This window comes from Mixophyes fleayi, chromosome 2 (genome assembly GCF_038048845.1).
Source record: "Mixophyes fleayi isolate aMixFle1 chromosome 2, aMixFle1.hap1, whole genome shotgun sequence".
NCBI classification, from domain to species: Eukaryota; Metazoa; Chordata; class Amphibia; order Anura; family Limnodynastidae; genus Mixophyes; species Mixophyes fleayi.
This window is the reverse complement of record NC_134403.1, coordinates 125,165,293-125,186,261: the sequence shown is the minus strand read 5'-3', so window position 1 is coordinate 125,186,261 and position 20,969 is coordinate 125,165,293. Positions and strand designations below refer to the sequence as shown.

Here is a 20,969-nt window from a genome sequence, read left to right as displayed (position 1 = left end):
CAACACAGCCAGAGACTGAGAGCAACCTGAAGTAATGGAGGTAACCCGTGGTAACAGCTGATGAGTCACAGGTGTAGTAGCAGCTCTGAGTGGTAGCGATGAGAGAACTGAAGCTGTCGCGATGAAGTACACTGGAGATGGTAGTAGCAGTGCTGGAGCAGCAATAGTTCAACACAGCAGGAAACTGAGAGCAGACTGGAATACAGGCAAACCACGAGGAGAACAGGAACCAGGACCACAGGCTACAGGAAGTGAGCTTGAAGAACAGGCATCAGACAGGTGAATCCAGGAGGTTTAAATAGTGCTCCAGAAGTGCTTAGCCAATGAAAAAGAGGAAGGAGGTCCTGAAGTGCAATAGGCTTGCACCTGCACAGATCTGAATATAGCTGAATGAATAAATGAAGTTAGTCTGATGCTGGAACATGGCAGTTTCCAGATAAATGAAATGCGGGTAACGGGACAGGTACTACTTGCGGGACCGAAGCATTACAATTGCATGTAGTGTAAACAGTATTTTCCCTTAACATTGTATTATCATTGCTGTTTGTATAGATGTATTTTTAAAAATGTATAGCCTTTTTAACTTTTGTTAATAAAAATACTATTCGCCATATTAAGCAAAAAATATTTTTCAAATAAACATTTTACTCTATTTACAGAAAACTCTGCCAACATTTCCATCCAGAAATCAGATACAAGTTCAAGTTATAAATTTAGGTAGTGAAAACATGACTTTCTTTTACAAAGATATCGCAGAAGGAGACAGAAATTTATCGTTGGCACACTTACAGGTACAGTAGTTCCAATTTTTGTATTTATGACTTTATCAAACTAGTTGTTGTAAGACAAGTCATTTAAAAATATAGCAAAGATTTGGTGCTTCCAGATTCCAGGCTCTTTCTGAATAAACTTTTAGAATATGTCCACCAGGGATGGCAAAAATTATTCCCATTCTACATAGGTTTCCTTTTGTTTGCTTTCTAAATCTTATACATAAATAGCTGATGATGATGATGACCGACTAGCAGGATAACAGTATATGGCTGTTCCTAAAAGCCTCTGAAGAGCATCCTATGGCATACCTCAGCTTTCTGCTTTTGGTATGAGATATCAATAGCATCTATATACTATATTTATTATTAGGAGCTAAACATTGAAATATAACTATCAATTGGCCGTTCATTAAAGGGGTCCTTTTCTAAGCAGTAGTGACCAACTGGAAATAATTAGTGATCTTACACCCTACAAAATATATGATCTGTAATATATAGGCTACATTATAAATTGTTTGTTCTAATAATCAGAAACTTCAGTGAAAGTTTGAGGAACTGGGAACATTGCAGGCAAGGCAGGGTGCATTAGGCAGAAGGGGCATTTGTCTATAACTATGCTTCAAGGAGAAAGCCCAGCAGTGGTTATAATAATTTTTCAGTATGATGATCACATCTGACCAACAACAGGAAGGAGAATTCCCTACTCTTCCATGCTTTATTCAATGAATTTAGTGCCACTAGAAAGTACAGAAGGATACAATAAAAGCCCTGCTCTGTTGCTATACTGCAGCCATGCAGCTACGTAGAAGCCTACAGTGATGGGCGCAGATGTGCATTTCTACCAAGGGTGCCAGAACACATTGTGCTGCCACTGACCCTGCAGGATGATGAGTGCCACACTAATTATCTGATATAGGCTAACAAATTATAACCACAATGTACAATCTGTGTGTTAAAACATACCATGTATGACTTCAAATGTTCTTATGAATGTTTTTCATTACTGTTTAGGAAAGTCGTTATAAGATTCTTGAGCTTAACGGTGCCATCAGTTTTAACTATGGAAATGAAACAAAAGAATTTCCCCTTAATATTTTTTCTGAAGAGACTCGATACACGTATATTGTAAGAAATCAAGACTCCTTGACAGCAGAATGGGTAAGTAACTTTCAAAAGGCACCTGTTACCTAAACAGGCAGCTATTCTGTAGACTGAAGGGAACCTGTACATACATTAGGAGCATAAATACGGTGCCACAGTAGTAACATTAAGGAGTGTGTGTGGTTGCATGTATGTATGTATGTATGTATGTGTGTGTGTATATATATATATATATATATATATATACACACACACACATATACATACACATTTCTTTTTTTATATATCTATCTTAGGGCACGGGCACCCTTCAGGTTATGTGTACACAGACAGCTTCTTGCTTTGTACTTTGCTTTATTTGTCAGGATGGCAAATTAATTCATAACATAAAGTTCCACGTACTTTCTTGTGACAGTAATGCTAAATTAACAGTGGCCAGCTTGTTAGACACCGGCCAACTTATTTGGCATCGATCACACTGAACAATAAACAACTCAGGCTTAAATATTTTAAACTCCTCCCACAGCCTTACCCTGATGGACAGGTGACACTCCCACTTTGTCTTTATAAAGGAGTTCTCATCAAGTGTTTTGCTTGATTAGCCTCATTGCAGACATACTGTCAGCTTGCTGTCAGCTATGGAAAAGTACACTTTCAAACCACTTCAAAACATGTAAGTTAAATCACACTCTATACCAGTGGTTCCCAAACTTTCTGAGCTCGAGGCACCCTTAGGGTCACCATCATTTTTCCAAGGCACCCCTAAGCAAAAATAATTACCGGGTAGTCCCGTTTTTTAAGTAGTTGGGTCAAAATGACGTAAGATGTATTTAGACCACTTCACCATCACATTGTGCCCCTTTATCATATCACTCTGTGTCCCCCTCTTCGCCATCTCACACCCTGTGTCCCCCTCTTCGCCATCTCACTCTGACCCCCCTTCAACGTCTCTCTCGGTCCCCCTGCTTCAGCGTCTCTCTCGGTCCCCCTTCTTTAGTGTCTCTCTGCCCTCCTCCTTCAGCGTCTCTGTCCCCCTCCTTCAGCGTCTCTCTCTGCCCTCCTCCTTCAGCGTCTCTCTGTCCCCCTCCTTCAGCGTCTCTCTGTCCCCCTCCTTCAGCGTCTCTCTGCCCTCCTCCTTCAGTGTCTCTCTCTGTCCCCCTCCTTCAGTGTCTCTCTCTGTCCCCCTCCTTTAGTGTCTCTCTATCCCCCTCCTTCAGCGTCTCTCTGCCCTCCTCCTTCAGTGTCTCTATCTGCCCACCTCCTTCAGTGTCTCTTTCTGTCCCCCTCCTTCAGTGTCTCTCTCTGTCCCCCTCCTTCAGTGTCTCTCTGTCCCCCTCCTTCAGAGTCTCTGTCCCCCTCCTTCAGCCTGTCTCTCTGTCCCCCTCCTTCAGCCTGTCGCTCTGTGCCCCCTTCAGCCTCTGTGTCCCCCTTCAGTGTCTCTCTGTCCCCTTCAGCCTCTCTGTGTCCCCCTTCAGCATCTCTCTCTGTCCCCCTTCAGTGTCTCTCTGTCCCCTTCAGCCTGTGTCCCCCTTCAGCCTCTCTCAGTCCCCCTTCAGCTTCTCTGTGTCTCCCTTCAGCCTCTCTGTGTCCCCCTTCAGCCTCTCTCTGTCCCCCTTCAGCCTCTCTGTGTCCCCCTTCAGCCTCTCTGTGTCCCCCTTCAGCCTCTCTGTGTCCCCCTTCAGCCTCTCTCTGTCCCCTTCAGCGTCTATCTGTCCCCTTCAGCGTCTCTCTGTCACCTTCAGCATCTCTCTGTCCCCTTCAGCCTCTCTCTGTCCCCTTCAGCGTCTCTCTGTCCTCTTCAGCCTCTCTCTGTCCCCTTCAGCGTCTCTCTGTCCCCTTCAGCCTCTCTCTGTCCCCTTCAGAGTCTCTCTGTCCCCTTCAGCGTCTATCTGTCCCCTTCAGCGTCTATCTGTCCCCTTCAGCGTCTCTCTGTCCCCTTCAGCGTCTATCTGTCCCCTTCAGCCTCTCTCTGTCCCCCTTCAGCCTCTCTCTGTCCCCTTCAGCCTCTCTCTGTCCCCTTCAGCGTCTCTCTGTCCCCTTCAGCCTCTCTCTGTCCCATTCAGCGTCTCTCTGTCCCCTTCAGCCTCTCTCTGTCCCCTTCAGCGTCTCTCTGTCCCCTTCAGCCTCTCTCTGTCCCCTTCAGCGTCTCTCTGTCCCCTTCAGCGCCTCTCTGTCCCCTTCAGCGTCTATCTGTCCCCTTCAGCGTCTCTCTGTCCCCTTCAGCCTCTCTCTGTCCCCTTCAGCCTCTCTCTGTCCCCTTCAGCCTCTCTCTGTCCCCTTCAGCGTCTCTCTGTCCCCTTCAGCATCTCTCTGTCCCCTTCAGCGTCTATCTGTCCCCTTCAGCCTCTCTCTGTCCCCCTCCTTTAGTGTCTCTCTATCCCCCTCCTTCAGCGTCTCTCTGCCCTCCTCCTTCAGTGTCTCTATCTGCCCACCTCCTTCAGTGTCTCTTTCTGTCCCCCTCCTTCAGTGTCTTTCTCTGTCCCCCTCCTTCAGTGTCTCTCTGTCCCCCTCCTTCAGAGTCTCTGTCCCCCTCCTTCAGCCTGTCTCTCTGTCCCCCTCCTTCAGCCTGTCGCTCTGTGCCCCCTTCAGCCTCTGTGTCCCCCTTCAGTGTCTCTCTGTCCCCTTCAGCCTCTCTGTGTCCCCCTTCAGCATCTCTCTCTGTCCCCCTTCAGCGTCTCTCTGTCCCCTTCAGCGTCTCTCTGTCCCCTTCAGCCTCTCTCTGTCCCCTTCAGCGTCTCTCTGTCCCCTTCAGCGTCTATCTGTCCCCTTCAGCCTCTCTCTGTCCCCCTTCAGCCTCTCTCTGTCCCCTTCAGCCTCTCTCTGTCGCCTTCAGCGTCTCTCTGTTCCCTTCAGCCTCTCTCTGTCCCCTTCAGCGTCTCTCTGTCCCCTTCAGCGCCTCTCTGTCCCCTTCAGCGTCTATCTGTCCCCTTCAGCGTCTCTCTGTCCCCTTCAGCCTCTCTCTGTCCCCTTCAGCGTCTCTCTGTCCCCTTCAGCCTCTCTCTGTCCCCTTCAGCGCCTCTCTGTTCCCTTCAGCCTCTCTCTGTCCCCTTCAGCGTCTCTCTGTCCCCTTCAGCGTCTCTCTGTCCCCTTCAGCGTCTATCTGCCCCCTTCAGCCTCTCTCTGTCCCCCTTCAGCCTCTCTCTGTCCCCTTCAGCGTCTCTCTGTCCCCTTCAGCCTCTCTCTGTCCCCTTCAGCGTCTCTCTGTCCCACAGTTTGGGAACCGCCGCTCTATACTATTATACTGTCACACATATGTCCTCCTCCTGTGTACCTTTGAACTAGGTACACTGCTGTATAAGTGTGTAAAGCAAAAGGCCTCATGTTTCACGTGTTCTTTCAGGCCTTCTTTGTGTACTTACATTTTCCCTCGAATATTTTGAATCCATTTAACTTTGCATAATGTCTCCCCTGTGTTTCTACTAGAAAACCATCCCTATTATCTTTTAACTTCCTTTTGTATTTTCCATTAAATATGCAGTTGTCATATTGGGTATCCTTAGAATTGCCCACAGGCTTCTCACTTTGAAAATATTTTTCTTACTGCCAATCAACAATTTAACAAACAGTATTTCTGTAGTATGACAATGTACACAGGGTTGTATGTACACACATGGTCACACAGACACTGTACATAGCAGGACAGACTGGGTTACACATAGACAGATTACAGCACAGACTGAGGTATACGCACATATACAGATGGTCACACAGACACTGTACATAGCAGGACAGACTGGGTTACACACAGACAGATTACAGCACAGACTGAGGTATACGCACACATACAGATGGTCACACAGACACTGTACATAGCAGGACAGACTGGGTTACACATAGACAGATTACAGCACAGACTGAGGTATATGCACATATACAGATGGTCACAAAGACAATGTACATAGCAGGACAGACTGGGTTACACACAGACGATTACAGCACAGAGATTGAGGTATACGCACACATACAGATGGTCACACAGACAATGTACATAGCAGGACAGACTGGGTTACACATAGACAGATTACAGCACAGACTGAAGTATACGCACATATACAGATGGTCACACAGACACTGTACATAGCAGGACAGACTGGGTTACACACAGACAGATTACAGCACAGACTGAGGTATACGCACACATACAGATGGTCACACAGACACTGTACATAGCAGGACAGACTGGGTTACACATAGACAGATTACAGCACAGACTGAGGTATATGCACATATACAGATGGTCACAAAGATAATGTACATAGCAGGACAGACTGGGTTACACACAGACGATTACAGCACAGAGATTGAGGCATACGCACACATACAGATGGGAGCACAGACACTGTACATAGCAGGAGAGACTGGGTTACACACAGACGATTACAGCACAGAGACTGAGGCATATGCACACATACAGATGGGAGCACAGACACAACCTACATAGCCAGGTGGACTGGGGCATACACAGATTAGAGCACAGAGACTGAGGCATATGTACATATACAGATTGAAGCACAGGTACACCATATATAACTAGACACACTGGGGCACACAAAACAAAAGTGTTTGCCTTGTATTTCCCCCAAGACTTTTACAACTGCCCCTCTGCCCAGCCCCACTGCCTCCCTCTCCTCTACACGACAGCCGAACTCAGCAGATTGTTAAGGGCAGAGTAGCATGAAATATTCAACTGCTAGTACCGCTTCGTGAGATGTCCACCTTTAGCAACCACTTTCATGAATAACTTGTTATGTTCCACAGTACTCTGTTGTCCCCAGGATTTGGGCTCAGGTAGTAGAAGTTGTTGATCTAGCACTAGCCCGGTGGACAGGACAGTACACAGTAGGAGGTAATGAATATCCTGGATATATTAGTAGAACTCTGAGCCAGACAGGCAAGGGTCAATGTCCGAGTAGTCTGGCACATGTCTGATGAAGTGGACAGCACACAGCAGCAGGTTGTGAGCAGGGCCGTCGAGAGGGGTGGAAACGGGTACTAATTACCCGGGTGCGGGCATGCCAGGGGGCCCGGCGCGGGCCCCCGCTGCCGACAATTTCTTTTTTTAAACAATTTTTTTTCTTGTGTTTTTGATTTTTCATTTTTTTGCGGCGGGGGGTGACTCATTTGTTGGTGGGGGGAGCAGGGTATAAAAAAAATAGAAAAAAAAATACTCACGTGATCGCGGTGCTGGTGTCCCTCCTCTCTGCTCCATTCAGACTGAATGCCGGGCGTGACGTCATCATGTCATTCAGTGATGAGGAGCGGCGCAGAGAGGACAAAGAAAGAAGAGAGAAGAAAAGGAAAAGGTAAGTAAAGGAACAGAACAGAAGCAAAGGGAGGAAAACGGGGGGGTTTTAAAAAACTGGCGGCAGCATGGCACAGTGGGGTTAAAAAACAGGGGGGGGGGGAGCATGGCACAGTGGGGTTAAAAAATGGGGGGCAACATGGCACAGTGGGGTTAAAAAAAATGGGGGGGCAGCATGGCACATTGGAATTAAAAAATGGGGGGGGCAGCATGGCACAGTGGGGTTAAAAAATAGGGGGCAGCATGGCACAGTGGGGTTTAAAAACAGGGGGGCAGCATGGCACAGTGGGGTTAAAAAACAGGGGTGCAGCATGGCACAGTGGGGTTAAGAAACGGGTGGGGGAGCATTGCACAGTGGGATTAAAAACCCAGGGGGGGCAGCATGGCACAGTGGGGTTAAAAAACGGGGGCAGCATGGCACAGTGGGGTTAAAAAATGGGGGGCAGCATGGCACAGTGGGGTTAAAAAACGGGGGGCAGCATGGCATAGTGGGATTAAAAAACGGGGGAGGGGGAGCATGGCACACTGGGATTGAAAAAGGGTGGGAGCAGCATGGCGCAGTGAGATTGAAAAAGGGGGGGGAGCAGCATAGTATAGTGTGATGAAGGGGAGCCAGGTGAAGGGGGCAAAAGCAGCATGGAGGGCGCAGTGTGATCATAAGGCATGGCGATGATGAAGGAACACAGTAACGTGTGTGTGATGGCACGGGGGCCTTCTGGCAATGTAGTGTGTGTGAGGTAGGTGGTGGCTAATTAATGGGTGCTATTTTGTTTGTGGGGTGGTGGTGGGGAAATTTACTAAGATTGGGTGGTTTGGGGGCTATTGAATGTGGGGGTGAGTTTGGGGAGAATGAGGTCTCTATTAAATGTGACTATGAATTATTTAATGTCAGTGATGGTTGCAGGAAATAGGTATATTTATGAAATGTAAATACTATTAATTTATTGCTGGGGCTGTTTGTAGGGAGGGAAATTGGTTTATTTATTAAATGTGAATACTATTATTGTAATGTTGGGGCTGAAGGAAGGCCTAATTATTAATAGTGGGTGGTATTAATTTAACACCAGGATTGTTTGGAATTATCTAAATGTAGCCATTTTTTTCCAAATAGGGCCCCCAGCATTCCAGGATCCAGACAAGATGCAACTAAAGAAACCTGCAGCCACAGGTGGTGAAAGTGAGAACAACAGGTAGGAGAGAGCAGGACAGTATGTGAAATGTTGGGATTCTAGTAGGGACAATGTCAATTTTTGGTGAGTGTTGTGCCCAATGTAAGGTGCAGGCCAAGACTGAACTCTTTGTGTACACACTGCATTCTTTCTATACTACACTGTGGTGCTAGATGTCCTAAAAGAGCTTGGACATATGTGACGCTCCGGCGAATTCAGGGCCTAGTGATTTTGTCGTGCTAGTCACGCCCAATGGCGCATTGCCATGCCCCCAATTGCATGACCACACCTACGAAAAAATGTGCATGCTCGACTATAATGGGGGCCCCATGAATTTGTTGTACCCGGACCCTGAATTCCTCTTGGCAGCCCTGGTTGTGAGCAACCAGACTGTAAATATCAGAACTCTGAGCCAGACAGGCAAGGGTTATTGCAGAGTAGTATGGCACTTGACTGATGGAGTGGACAGCTCACGGTAACAGGTAACGAGCAACAAGAATGTATTTGGCAGACTCAGAGTGAGACAGGCAGGGATCAGGAGTAAAGAAGACAGCAGAATCCTTTAAACAAGCCAGGGGTCAGGGCAGAAAGAGGTTTGAAGGCAAATCCATTTAACAAAGCCAAGAGTCAGGAATGGAGTAGATAGCAATTTCTATAAACAATCCGGGTCAATCACTGATAGCAGAACACGTTAGGATACAAGGCACACTAGGCCAAGCAGGAACTATTAGCAGCATTAGTATGCTGCCAGGAAAAGGTTTATAAATGCAGCAGCACCACCAATCAGAACTGCAGGATGATTAGCTGCAAGAGTGTGGTAGGTGATTGCACACTGAGAGCTGAATGAAGCTTGTAACTATCTGCCTAGCAACCAGCTGAATCAGTGAACTGCAGGAATTATCCTACACATAGTAGTAGCAGTAATTGCACAGATGATAGATCAAACAAACAGGAGAGCTCCTATTTCTTAACATAGATGAAATGGCTTACTCGGCAGCCCAATCAGCTGTAATTGGAGCAGCCAGCCCACCCCTGCACATATACCTTGCCTGGAGAATGAGAGCAAACCCAGCTGCAGGTCAGTGCTGAGACCAGCTCAATCCACATCACATGATCTGCAAGCAAAGTGTCTGCTTGTAGAGCATGTGATCAGCTTGAAAGGAAGCAGGGGGGAGTACACCTGCACATACCGCCCCACTTCGAGCACTACATATATATATCATACTTGCCAACTCTCCCGGAATGTCTGGGAGACTCCCGCATTTTGGGTGAGTCTCCCGGGAGAGGGCAATTTTGGTCCAAAAGGCCGCGATTCTCCGGGAATCGTGCCATTTGGCCCCGCCCCCCAGTGTAAAATGACGCGTTTGTGTCATTACGTCACCGGGGGCGTGTCTAAAATGACAATATTTTGACGCCCCCCCCACGCCCACCTCAGAGGCAAACGCAGGATTTTTAATGGGGGGTTTCCTCCCCTCCAAAAAAAATAGAGAGAGAAAGAGAGCTTGCGGCCCCGAATGCGCAGCAGCTCCATTTTAGCGATGCTGTACTGTACATCAGCCGCGGCGCTGTCAAAGAAGTGTCCTCGGCTGCTGTACAGTACAGGGCAATGTTTAGTGCCCATTCGTTTGCGGAGGGGAGGGGTTTCTGGAGAACCAGAACCCCCCCTACGTGCGCCCCTGCACCTCCCCGGCAGGCTCCCAGAAGCCAACTTTAGAAAGTTGGCAAGTATGATATATCTACTATATAAAAGCCTAGTGGTGTGTGTCTGTGTGTGAAAAAAAAAACAAGCTGCAGCGCCACCTGCTGGACGAAGTTATACACTGACCTACTAAATTCTTAGTGTGTGTGGGGGAAAAAACTCAGAAAGGGCTGAAATTTGGTATACTAAGATGTTTTTAATTTGTTAATTTAATTTAATTGTTAAAAGTGTTTATAAAGATTTTAAAAAAATATATATATATTTCTTGAAGGAGAAGTGACAGTTGGGAGTGGTTGGTGGTTCCTGGGGGTGACAGTGGGGAGTAGTTGGTGGTTGTCGGGGGTGACAGAGCGAGAGGAGTGTGATACTCAGGACCACTGAGAGAGATCCCTGTGTCTGGATAGACATCTGGATAGATGTGGCGATAAAGATGAAGGATGAGGTGATGGAGAAAAATGATGAGGTGGTGACATGTGGACAAAACCACGTTAAAAAAGGGCGCTTGCGTCGGGAAGTAACGCTCTTTCCCTGAGGAGGCCTGGGCTAGGCCCAAATGCATGACAAGAACCTTTTTAACACCTTAAGTAGCTTGATTTGACTAGAATGCATGAGTATCATGCACGGGTTAACTTGTATATATATATACGGTATATAAAGTGACTGGAATTTAATTGCTGTATTTGTCTGATAATGGCTGCAATTTAAAGTCACTGACAATATCAATCATTTTATACTTAGTTTAAACATAGTTTAGAGGTGATACGTGTAATGATATTTCCTATAATGCTTTATGTATTATTGTATTTTTAATTGTAGATGCACAAAGCCCTGAATAATCAAACGACATAATTTATGAAGAGTAAGGTCCATAAATGTGCAAATGTGCATATTTTATGTTGCATAAGCCACTATTGAGCAAGTTAATAGCCCACTTGTGAATCCAAAGTTTATGTTTATTGTGACATTCAAATATGTGTATATTGCACAGCTGGACTGAAGTTATCATCACTAAGTACAGTATAGTATTGTATATGTCACCTTTCCACATAAATTTACACTCTGATAGTTTTTTTCCCTATACATTGCTCATTAGACTTTGTCAAGGAGACGGAGGATGCCTTTATATCCAATTTCACAAATATTTTATGTTCATTACGGATTATTTGAACCAAGAAGGACCATGACACATAGTTGAAATTGAAAAATACTGATTTCTGCTACCTCTATAGTGTTGTACATCTCAAGTCTGTTTGTGTAGTTTAAAAGCCTAGCCTCATCCTGCAAAATCAGGAACGCTACACTGTTATGCACGCACGTATGCCACTCCTTTCTGATAATTTATATCATATCATCTTGCAAAATAAAATATGATTTTGTCAGGCCGTCAGTCATTAAGCAGTATCATAAAGCCAATCCATCAAGGGTAAGAATGCCGCCCCAGATGCCCAGGTCCACCCAACCTCCTGTCTAAAATGTGCAGCTCTGTACAGACTGGTGTTGGGTGCAGAAATGCATAACAGTGCCTGCAAGCTTCTTACACTGCATCGCCAGCTCACAAATTAAACCACATAGTCTTTTTCTATACAAGTGCATTGTGTATGGTTATTACATTTATTAATGAAACATTAATTAGCCTATTATTATATACTGTGTAGTTGTGTCTTTACAACATGAGTTATTATATGGTTTTCAACATAAACGACTGCATTGTTTTCTCTTAAGGCCAAAGACATAAGCAAGAAACCAGAGCAAGGAAGCAATGCGATCAGGTATGGTGCAAGAGCTGTATAATCCTATTTGTGGTCTTATTACACATGTTTTGTGTGCACATGGACCTCCTGTTTTAATCACTGTACTCTGTCTTCTACTTTCCTCCAGGATTAATCCTTACAATTTACTTCTAGTCTATGTTCAAATAGTTCCATGTATAACATGTGCCCAGTTGGCTTTTACCACAAAGGTCACTTGGGCATATGGGGCATATGCTAAGTGCAGCAATGTTAAGGGGCAGCATAGAATTATTTTGTTCTTTGATTATTTTTTTTTTACAAATCTTTTTATTTTTCAGTATGCAGTTCACAAAACAAAACAGTTCCTTTGTTGTGCATAACAGTCAATCGTAAATATGCAATACACCCGCACGTACCGCCAGGAAGTCAGTCTGCCTCCCAAGAATTACCCTCCACACAGTTCAATAGTATAAAACAAGTATAGGACTCTCTAAAAGGAGGCTCAATAGATTAAGTGTATTCTTTTATTATGATAACATCAATGAATCTCATATATGGCTCATATGTGCACATGTGTCCTCTAAAGCATTTTGAAAGCAAGTCTTTCTAAATCAACAAATGGTGTCCATTCTGCCTGAGGAAGAAAACGTTCAAAGTTCATTGCAGGACGCTGGGTTAACCGGTTTGTCCGCAAGGGTGAAGAATGCACAGAAAATATTCAGAGGTGCAAATATAAACTCCATATGTAAATGCGATTCTTTTGTTTTATCCTAATTAAATTCATTAAAGAAAGTAAAGCAAAAAAATGAGTATACTTTGGACCTTGGCAAAACGATGTTACAATGCAAGGGGTGCAAATGAGTTTATTATTTTGCACATAAAGAAAATACTGGCTGATTTTTAATGTAGGACGCAAATACTTGATAGCTTTATTTTTACAGTGACATTAAAAGTTGATCTGGGACATGCCCTAGCCCAATTTTATCTGCCTCTTACAAAGTAGTCAAGGTATTGCCACAATAAAATAGCACTTGTATATAATACACAGTATGTTTTTGTTTCAGAAACTAAAAAGGTCAAGCAAAGAACATATTTACATAATAAATAAACACTTAGGGGGGGTATTCAATTGTTCGGCTTGACGGCCGAAAAACTCGCACTCTAAAACTATTACCGTTAATACGGTAAAATTGCGCTTAAACGTTCATACGGTAATTTACTCGCTGAATTTCAGCTCGCAGCTCAGGGAGCTGCGAGCTGAAATTCAGCGAGTAATTACCGTATTAACGGTAATAGTTTTAGAGCGCGAGTTTTCCGGAGGTCTGGACGAACAATTTAATACCCCCCTTAGTTTAATACTTATAGCACTTTTTTAAGAATTGTTACAATGTATATGTTTTTGTTTTTTTTAGGTTTATTAATAATCTTCCAGAAAGTATAAATGTGACCGTGGAAGGACAAAATATTGAAGATATTTTGCCATTCAGCATTTCCAATTATACTATGTTAAAATTAGGAGTGTAAGTAATTTATATTTTTCAATAACCAAAAACAGGAAGTTTATATATAGACTTAGTGTTGTATTTCACAGAAATATATTTTTATTGTTTCTATTTTATTACATATAATAATGTCTTACAATACTGAATGTGGGATAAGTAAACACATAGAGGTGAAAAACATCTGTGGAGCGTACCTTATTGCTATCAAGGTAGTTTCTTTAGTGATTAAAATCAATGACCAGTGACGGGATGGTTTTCCACAGAAATATGGCATTGGGCAGTTAGAAATTTTTGAATAAGTTGCTAATCAACCAGATCATTTCTTACATTCAAGGAAAGTCAAGATGCTACATGTCATCTGTTAAGATTAAGATCAATGTATTCAGTTTGATGTAGACAAAGCGAAAGTCTCCCTATGCAGAATATTTTTCAGCTTTATAAACTGTTGCATTTCAACATCGAAATTATGAATAATTATAGCGGCAATTTATGAGTCATCATCTCATTGCAGATCACCAGCAAACTAGTTTGTGTTTTGGAGAGAAAGCATAAACTTATTTAAAAAGTAAACAACTGAACTCCATAAAACATTGTAAATAACCAAATATTTATTTGTATCATAGTTTTTTTTCTTTTCTGCAGAAAGGAAATAAAGGGTGTTACCGTGAGTGGGAAGAACTGTTCTGTAGAGTCATTAAAATTTGGTTTTGGAAGCTCGTACACCATAATCATTAATGAGGTTAGTAGCTTACATCCCTAAATAGTGACAGTGTCACCTCTTTGAATGATTTTATTGATTTGTTTATATAATCTAGGTATTAGCCATGTCACTTGTTCCTAGTGAATATTGATAGTCTGTATTCTAATAAACATAGCAGCAAACAAAATGGCTGTTTCTATTGTATGCACATAAGAGGTACACATTAAAGAACAAATAAAACCACTATTTAACATTAATATACTGTATATATCAAAGTCTTTGTATTACTAAGCTGAATAATATACATGAAGTAACTGAAGTGTTTATATTTAACTCATTTAATTGTGTAAATCAAATTGTCCTTCATCCCTCTATGTGATGTTGAATACTTTCGTGTCAAAAAAGACAAAAGTATTATAGGAGTGATACCTTTATTGGCTAACCAAAAGAAATGTTTATATTTGCTAGCTTTCAGCACAGAGGTCCCTTCATCAGGCTAGTTTACAAATGAATGACTGAGAAAAGGGCACAACATTTAAGAGATGTTACATCAAGCAATTTGTACAGGGGGGGGGGGGATACATCATTAAGATAAGCTAAAGTAATAAAATGGAGGTTTTAGTTACGGATGGAAGAGTGAAAGTCCTAGGAGTTAAGAGATATAGAGTCCAGGGCCATAACTAGGCAACCGCCCAGGGCGCAAGGCTGAATGGGGGTGCAGTTTACAAATATTTTAGGTTCACTTGGTAAACAAATATTTTAGGTTCACTTGGTAAAAATTGAGGGCTAGGGGGGCTCCATTTTTGTTTCTCGCCCCAGGCACTAAAATTTTAAGTTACACCTCTGCTGGAGTCACTTTACTGTGGAGTGTGAAGTGTGTCCATGTAGTGGGTCATAAATCCAGGTGTTAGGTGGAGTCCTTGAGTCAATGACTGGAATGTTCTTATCAGCTTGAATTCCCAGATTTTTCTCTCCCTGTCATTTTTAAAAAAACCTTTAAGTATTAAGGCCTTTAAATCTTCACATCCATAGTTGCCAGTATTGAGCCTTCTGGTAGTGGACCCAGGGCTGAAAGTTTGCAGATAATGTCTGTGGTATCCTGGATATAACTAGGTTTTCGTCTCACCAAGGGTTTTAGAACATTCTTTATCCAGCCAGAAATATTTTCTCTTAAGGTCCCAATACTAGAAATTATTGGTCTTCCTGGATTGCCTTCTTCATGTATTCATCTCTCTGCAAAAGGTTTGCCATGTTAGGAGGGAGGTGCTTCATTAACTAAACAGACAGAGAGTGACTGACAGCTAGACAGGCTTATTTTGCAGAAAGACACAGTTTGGATTGGTTGATTAACTCAGCTTTTTGATCAGTATTCAATCCCATCAGGACACTGCCAAGTCCAGATTAAGGGCCAATAGGGGTCTGGAGCTGAAAATTATGAAGAGCCTATTGTTAGCAGCACTGAATCCAACCACCTTTTCTCTCCACTACAATGGATCAGTCCGTAGACCCCACCATTCGCCCCATGGTAGGTGCTTACTGAGGCCCAGTTACCCTCCTTCTCCATCTTCTTCTCCCTTGTCCTTCCTTCTTCTTCATCGTCCTCCTTGTTTATCCTCCTTCCTCCTCTCTCCTCCTCCTTCTTGGCCGGCCTCTGACTGCCCCTGGCCCTATTTGTGAGAGGTAATGTGGTGCTTGTAGCTCCATCAGCCCCATTGTTAATCCAGCCTTGGACACCGTCCTTAACATTTGTGAGGAACTACAACTGTGTGTAGTGTAGTAGAAATGGAATACTTTACTATTTTACAGTTGAGCATTAGGTTATCACCAAATTATGTAACAATTTATTTATTATTAAAGTAATTTTATCGCTTACCAATAAAACATTGTCCAATGCGATTTGTGTGGTTCCAACGCACAATGTTTTTAATTGCAAAATATAGCAGGCTTTTACAGCAAGCCATTGTTACACATTAAAGATGTTTAAAATAAAGCAGGACAGTATAAAAACCAAAATACATTACATCTTCCTTATAGGGTTCACCCAGGTTCAATGAATGCAGCCATGCTCTCACATTGCCAGGATCAAAGAGAGGTAGAACAAAAGCCAGCATGCTTGTATATACTGTACAGATAACACTTGGTGAGGTCTTCATTGGTCCAGGGTTAATGATATTCCAGTTCCTTGCAAGTTATAAGTCAGTTCTTTTGAGCCTTACAAAGGGTGAGGGGAAACTTCCCCCTCCCCATTGTTCACATGATTTCACTCTGAATGACCAGTTCAAACTGACCCACACAAAAGTATTTTTGAGAATTAATCTCATATCGCTAGATGCGATCGCTATTCCGTCCACACCAGGTTAATGCTGGTGAAATAAGCTTTAATATGGGACCAAACTCTTTACCTTTTAAAACACCTGAACCATAAATACCTTTACTACAGTAATATATGCATAAATAAACAATCTAATACATTTTACTAATAAATGAATGTGGATTGGAACCTTAATAAATATGAACTATATATAAGTGAATGTGTAAGTGTGAGTGTATACGTGCGTTATTTATCGTGTGATTGCGCCATGACACGTGGAGTACTGATTGCAGTCTCATGGTAAAACAATATTAATCGATATACTTTCTTTCATCCAATTATTCGACTTTGACATTATATATGTAAAAATGTATTTGTTTTTTTTAAATGTTATGATATGTAGTTCTTGCTCTCTATGAAGCCATTGTAGTCATCCTCCAAATGTCTTTATTTATTTCCATTACATCTAAATTTAGTCACTTAAACCATCATATACGTATATATGTATATCTGGCATGCAGTTCTACTTTAAAAAGAATGCTATTGTCAAGTGAATCATGTTGTAACATAATTTGTTATCATTATTCTTTTTGTAAACATTTCTTTAGTTTTAAACCCCCCAAAAAAATGTAAGTATGTGATAGAACCAGCAATTTCAAACTGTGTTCCTGTAGTTATTAAATTGAACTAAATAGACAAAAAAGAAATGTTACTTATTATGTAACCTATGTTGTTTGACCACACACATATCACATACTTGCCAACCTTATGTTGGCCGGGTCCGGGAGATCCTGGAGGGCAGGAGGGGTGTATGGGCAGAGGGGGCGGGGCTTTGCAATTCACATAATTTTGGCCCTGTCCCCAGTGACGTAAAGACCCCAAACAAGCATTACATCACCAAAATGACGCAAATAGCGAAGCCCCGCCCCCTTCGCCAGTACATTCCGGCTGTAATTTTATTGAAGTGGACAGATGGGCCAGATGCGGGAGAATCGCCAACTCTCCCGGGAGTCCGTGAGACTAACCCAAATTTCGGGAGTCTCTCGGACATTCCGGGACAGTTGGCAAGTATGACATATCACTGTGGTCATTCCACCTGAATGCTTTCTAGCAAATTGTTAAAAAGTTGCAGCAAAACCAGTTTACTCAGACACATAGTGGAGGCAGTCATTTTGGCTGCATTCTCGTACATATTGGTTTAGTCCACAAAATGGCTGCCTACATTGTTTTACTATCCCACCTACTCCATGGTATTGCAAATTAATGCAAGCCTTACCAGCATCCAAAAAACAAAAATTATGAAAATGAAAGTGTTAAAAGTTTATTATGGGCCAAAAAAAACACCACCATTCCAATAATACCAATTACGGTAAAAAAAAAGAGTACTTTGTATCCCTGAGAATATTTTGTGTGCTGAATTAAATTCATGAAAGTAGCTAAGAAACATACAAAAAAATATTTTTAAAATCTCTTTGCTACTTTCATGATTCTTTTTGATATTACCCTTTTTACACATATAATGCCCAAAAAGTAAAAACATATTTACTGGATGATGGTTCAAAAATAAATTACTCTCTGTCGAGTATTTTGGGTGGAGTAAAAAAAAAAATATAAAAAGTTGTTCCCAACTAAACCTGGTCCATATAATAATGTCATCTATTAAGACATATCCTGAGGTACACTTTCATCGTGGACCCCTCATGTGTTAAACAAAATCAGAAATGTAAACATCTATAAAAGGAATGGTGATCGTAAAACATGGAAACAGGGCAGCAAAATTCAGGTTAAGCTCCATTTCAGAACTCCACAGATAATTGCAGGTATAAATATATGCAGCATCTGTTGTATAACTCACATACAGATAACCTTTTTCTCTGTTTTCTTCTCACTTAGTGCTCAACCCAAATGTCCATTAAGTACATTGAGGATATTCAGGCCAATACAGTTCACATGGCTCTTCAGATTCCTCAGTATTTCCTCCTTACCGCTGGGGAAGTTGTCTTCTCAGTTACTGGGCTGGAATTCTCATACTCCCAGGTGTGTAACAATAACATTATATATTGCGTTTTAGGATACCATTTTGTAGCCCCAATGCATGACACATGACACAGCCCCCACAGCCCTCAGGCCCCCAGCTGCAGAGGACCATAGAAAGCGTGAGATGCTATTAAAAAGGTGTGTACTCAATAATTCATTGTGTTCATTGTATGGTTGCAGTACTAAAGGAAAACTTACATAAGAAGTCCCCTGTAGACATCTTGGTGCTCTCAAGAGAGATCATCATCACAGTTTTAAAACCTTTGAGTTTTGTTTTGTAATACAGAACTGCAATTTGTTTTTACTAATTAGTATATAATGGCCTCATATGGATAACGCTGCTACTTGTACAGTCTTTACAATGGTGCTGCCATTTAAACCCCCTAGTTTAATTCAGACCTATAACAGCACCATAATGGTTCGATTCTTTCCATCGCTGTGTAAGTGTCACTTATGTAAGCGTGACAGAATGAAAATGAAAGCACCTCACCTGAGATGTTTGCTCTGCTTTTAGTATCAGTCCCAGGGCTAGATTTACTAAGCTGCGGGTTTGAAAAAGTGGGGATGTTGCCCATAGCAACCAATCAGATTCTAGCTTTCATTTTTTTAGTACCTTCTACAAAATGATAGCTAGAATCTGATTGGTTGCTATAGGCAACATCCCCACTTTTTCAAACCCGCAGCTTAGTAAATCTAGCCCCCAGTGTCTAATAAATTTGTCAGTTTGCTCACATGGTTTTGTTACATTCATTGTGTGTATCTTGCACTGCACTGGCCAATATTGAGGAGTCGCCCTGGGCACTTGGCCTCATTTATAAATAGTGTGCCAGTATCTCCACCAGGGTGCATTGGTTTAAGGAGCAAGATGGCAAAGCCTGTGGAGAAGCAGAAGTTTGCACTGGCCGATGGGAGACGTTGGGCAGAGCGAGTAGGTGCACCTAGTTTGAAAGAGCAGTGCCAAAATGATATTTAATTTTGCTAATGTAAAAAAACCGCTTCAAACAAACAGTGCTGTCTGTAATAAAATCGCCTCTTTTTAATGTTTGTATTGGAGCAAGGGGTTTGTGACTATATCTAACAATAGTTTTCCATTTGGATTTCTGTCAGGCCCCATCCAACATGAAATCTGTACTACAGGCTGGATGGCTGCTAACAGTGGCTGTTGGTAATATCATTGTCCTTATTGTGGCTGGAGCTTCTGGTCTTAGTCAACAGGTAAGGAATATTATTATTTATGATGGACATATCATCTAAGCATCAATATGGAATACAGCTAAACACCTACTGCATTATGCATAATAAACCAATTATTTAGGCAAAGAAACATCAAGAACAAACCTATTGTAATAGGTCTCTCGCTGGAACTTCCCGTTACCGCTGCACCATGAGCACTCCATTACCTTCGGTTCTTAAAGAGTCATGGTTAATGTTAGGGGAACCACCGAGGCCAAATAGCGCATTGGCTGTAAAATGTGAATGAATCGAATATTTTTGTGCATATTAGGTTCCTTTAAATAAAAAGTATTCATCACTGTTGTCATTTCATAAACTGGTAATCTGTGTGTGTATATGTAATCCTGACATAATGTGTTCCTTCTGGATCTTTTCACAGTGGGCAGAGTATATACTCTTCGCTGCGCTCCTAGTGGCTGTATGCATTATCTTCGCAATCATGGGCTATTTTTACACCTACACCGATCCTGCAGCAATTGAGGCCCAGTTTGATTCCAATGGGAAGAGAAAGAAAGACAAGGAAAAGGAGGCGATGAGTTTAGAAATGAATGATGAACCTTATTCACAAACCAAAATGTAACATGACTGTGTCCTTGTAAGACTATGTAAATATTGTACTTAAGCCGTTCAGGACCTGGACAACAATCAGACAAACCCATAGCAGATGCAGCACAAGCTTTGTCTATAAGTGGAGAACTGATGGAAGTTGGTTGAAGTTCCCAAACTCATAAAGAAAAGAATCCAGCTCTGGAGACTTAAAGTCCAACTAAATTGTTTCCATTAACAGCATAAAAGAATTGTATGTTGATCGTTTTCGATTACTATGTAAAGGAGACAAATAAAGATATATGTTCTATTCTCCTCTACCATTTTAATATGATATTTTATGTGTTTGGACTAATTCTCTAGCTATTTGTTAGAAGAAGACTTTACATGAGCATGTACTATCCTTGTATAATGCCCACATTTCTAGTAGCGATACTTCAGAAAAGTTGCTTCTGAGGATGTATTAATCACATTGGTTCCTAAATATTTTTGGAACCAATGTAATTCACTTTACATCTATTTAGGTAGATTGAGTACTTATGGTGTTAAGCTCTGGAAGGATTGGTCATGTGCTCATATTAATATGTCCGACCATCTTTTAAAGAATCCCTTATAATAAGGAAATTGGATAACCTATTATTGACTATTACCTTGAGGAGACTGGTTATACAAACACGTTATTACAATAATTAAATCAGATAGAGGGTCACTTTTATTAAAATAAGCATGTCAGTGTGTATTGGAGCAGTTTATTATAGATACAAGCAAGAAGGATTTTATATGATACAACAAAAAGATTATCTATTGCATACCAAGTAGTGAGGCATAGCACAAATTGCTATTTTAATTCACTATAGCACTTTAAT

The 20,969-nt window shown here is 42.0% G+C and overlaps 1 protein-coding gene across 1 annotated transcript in view; it reads left to right on the top strand.

The window, feature by feature from the left end:
• Positions 1–20,460, top strand: part of SLC15A1 (solute carrier family 15 member 1) — a 42,532-nt gene extending 22,072 nt beyond the window's left edge. Inside the window, exons 16-24 of the mRNA XM_075197708.1 lie at positions 660–775; positions 1,398–1,431; positions 1,785–1,931; positions 11,767–11,813; positions 13,187–13,294; positions 13,919–14,015; positions 18,181–18,324; positions 19,432–19,539; positions 19,937–20,460. Of these exons, the coding sequence (XP_075053809.1) occupies positions 660–775; positions 1,398–1,431; positions 1,785–1,931; positions 11,767–11,813; positions 13,187–13,294; positions 13,919–14,015; positions 18,181–18,324; positions 19,432–19,539; positions 19,937–20,137 (1,002 nt within the window). The 3' untranslated portion in view covers positions 20,138–20,460. The remainder of the gene's footprint in view (positions 1–659; positions 776–1,397; positions 1,432–1,784; positions 1,932–11,766; positions 11,814–13,186; positions 13,295–13,918; positions 14,016–18,180; positions 18,325–19,431; positions 19,540–19,936) is intronic.
• The last annotated feature ends 509 nt before the right edge of the window (positions 20,461–20,969 follow it).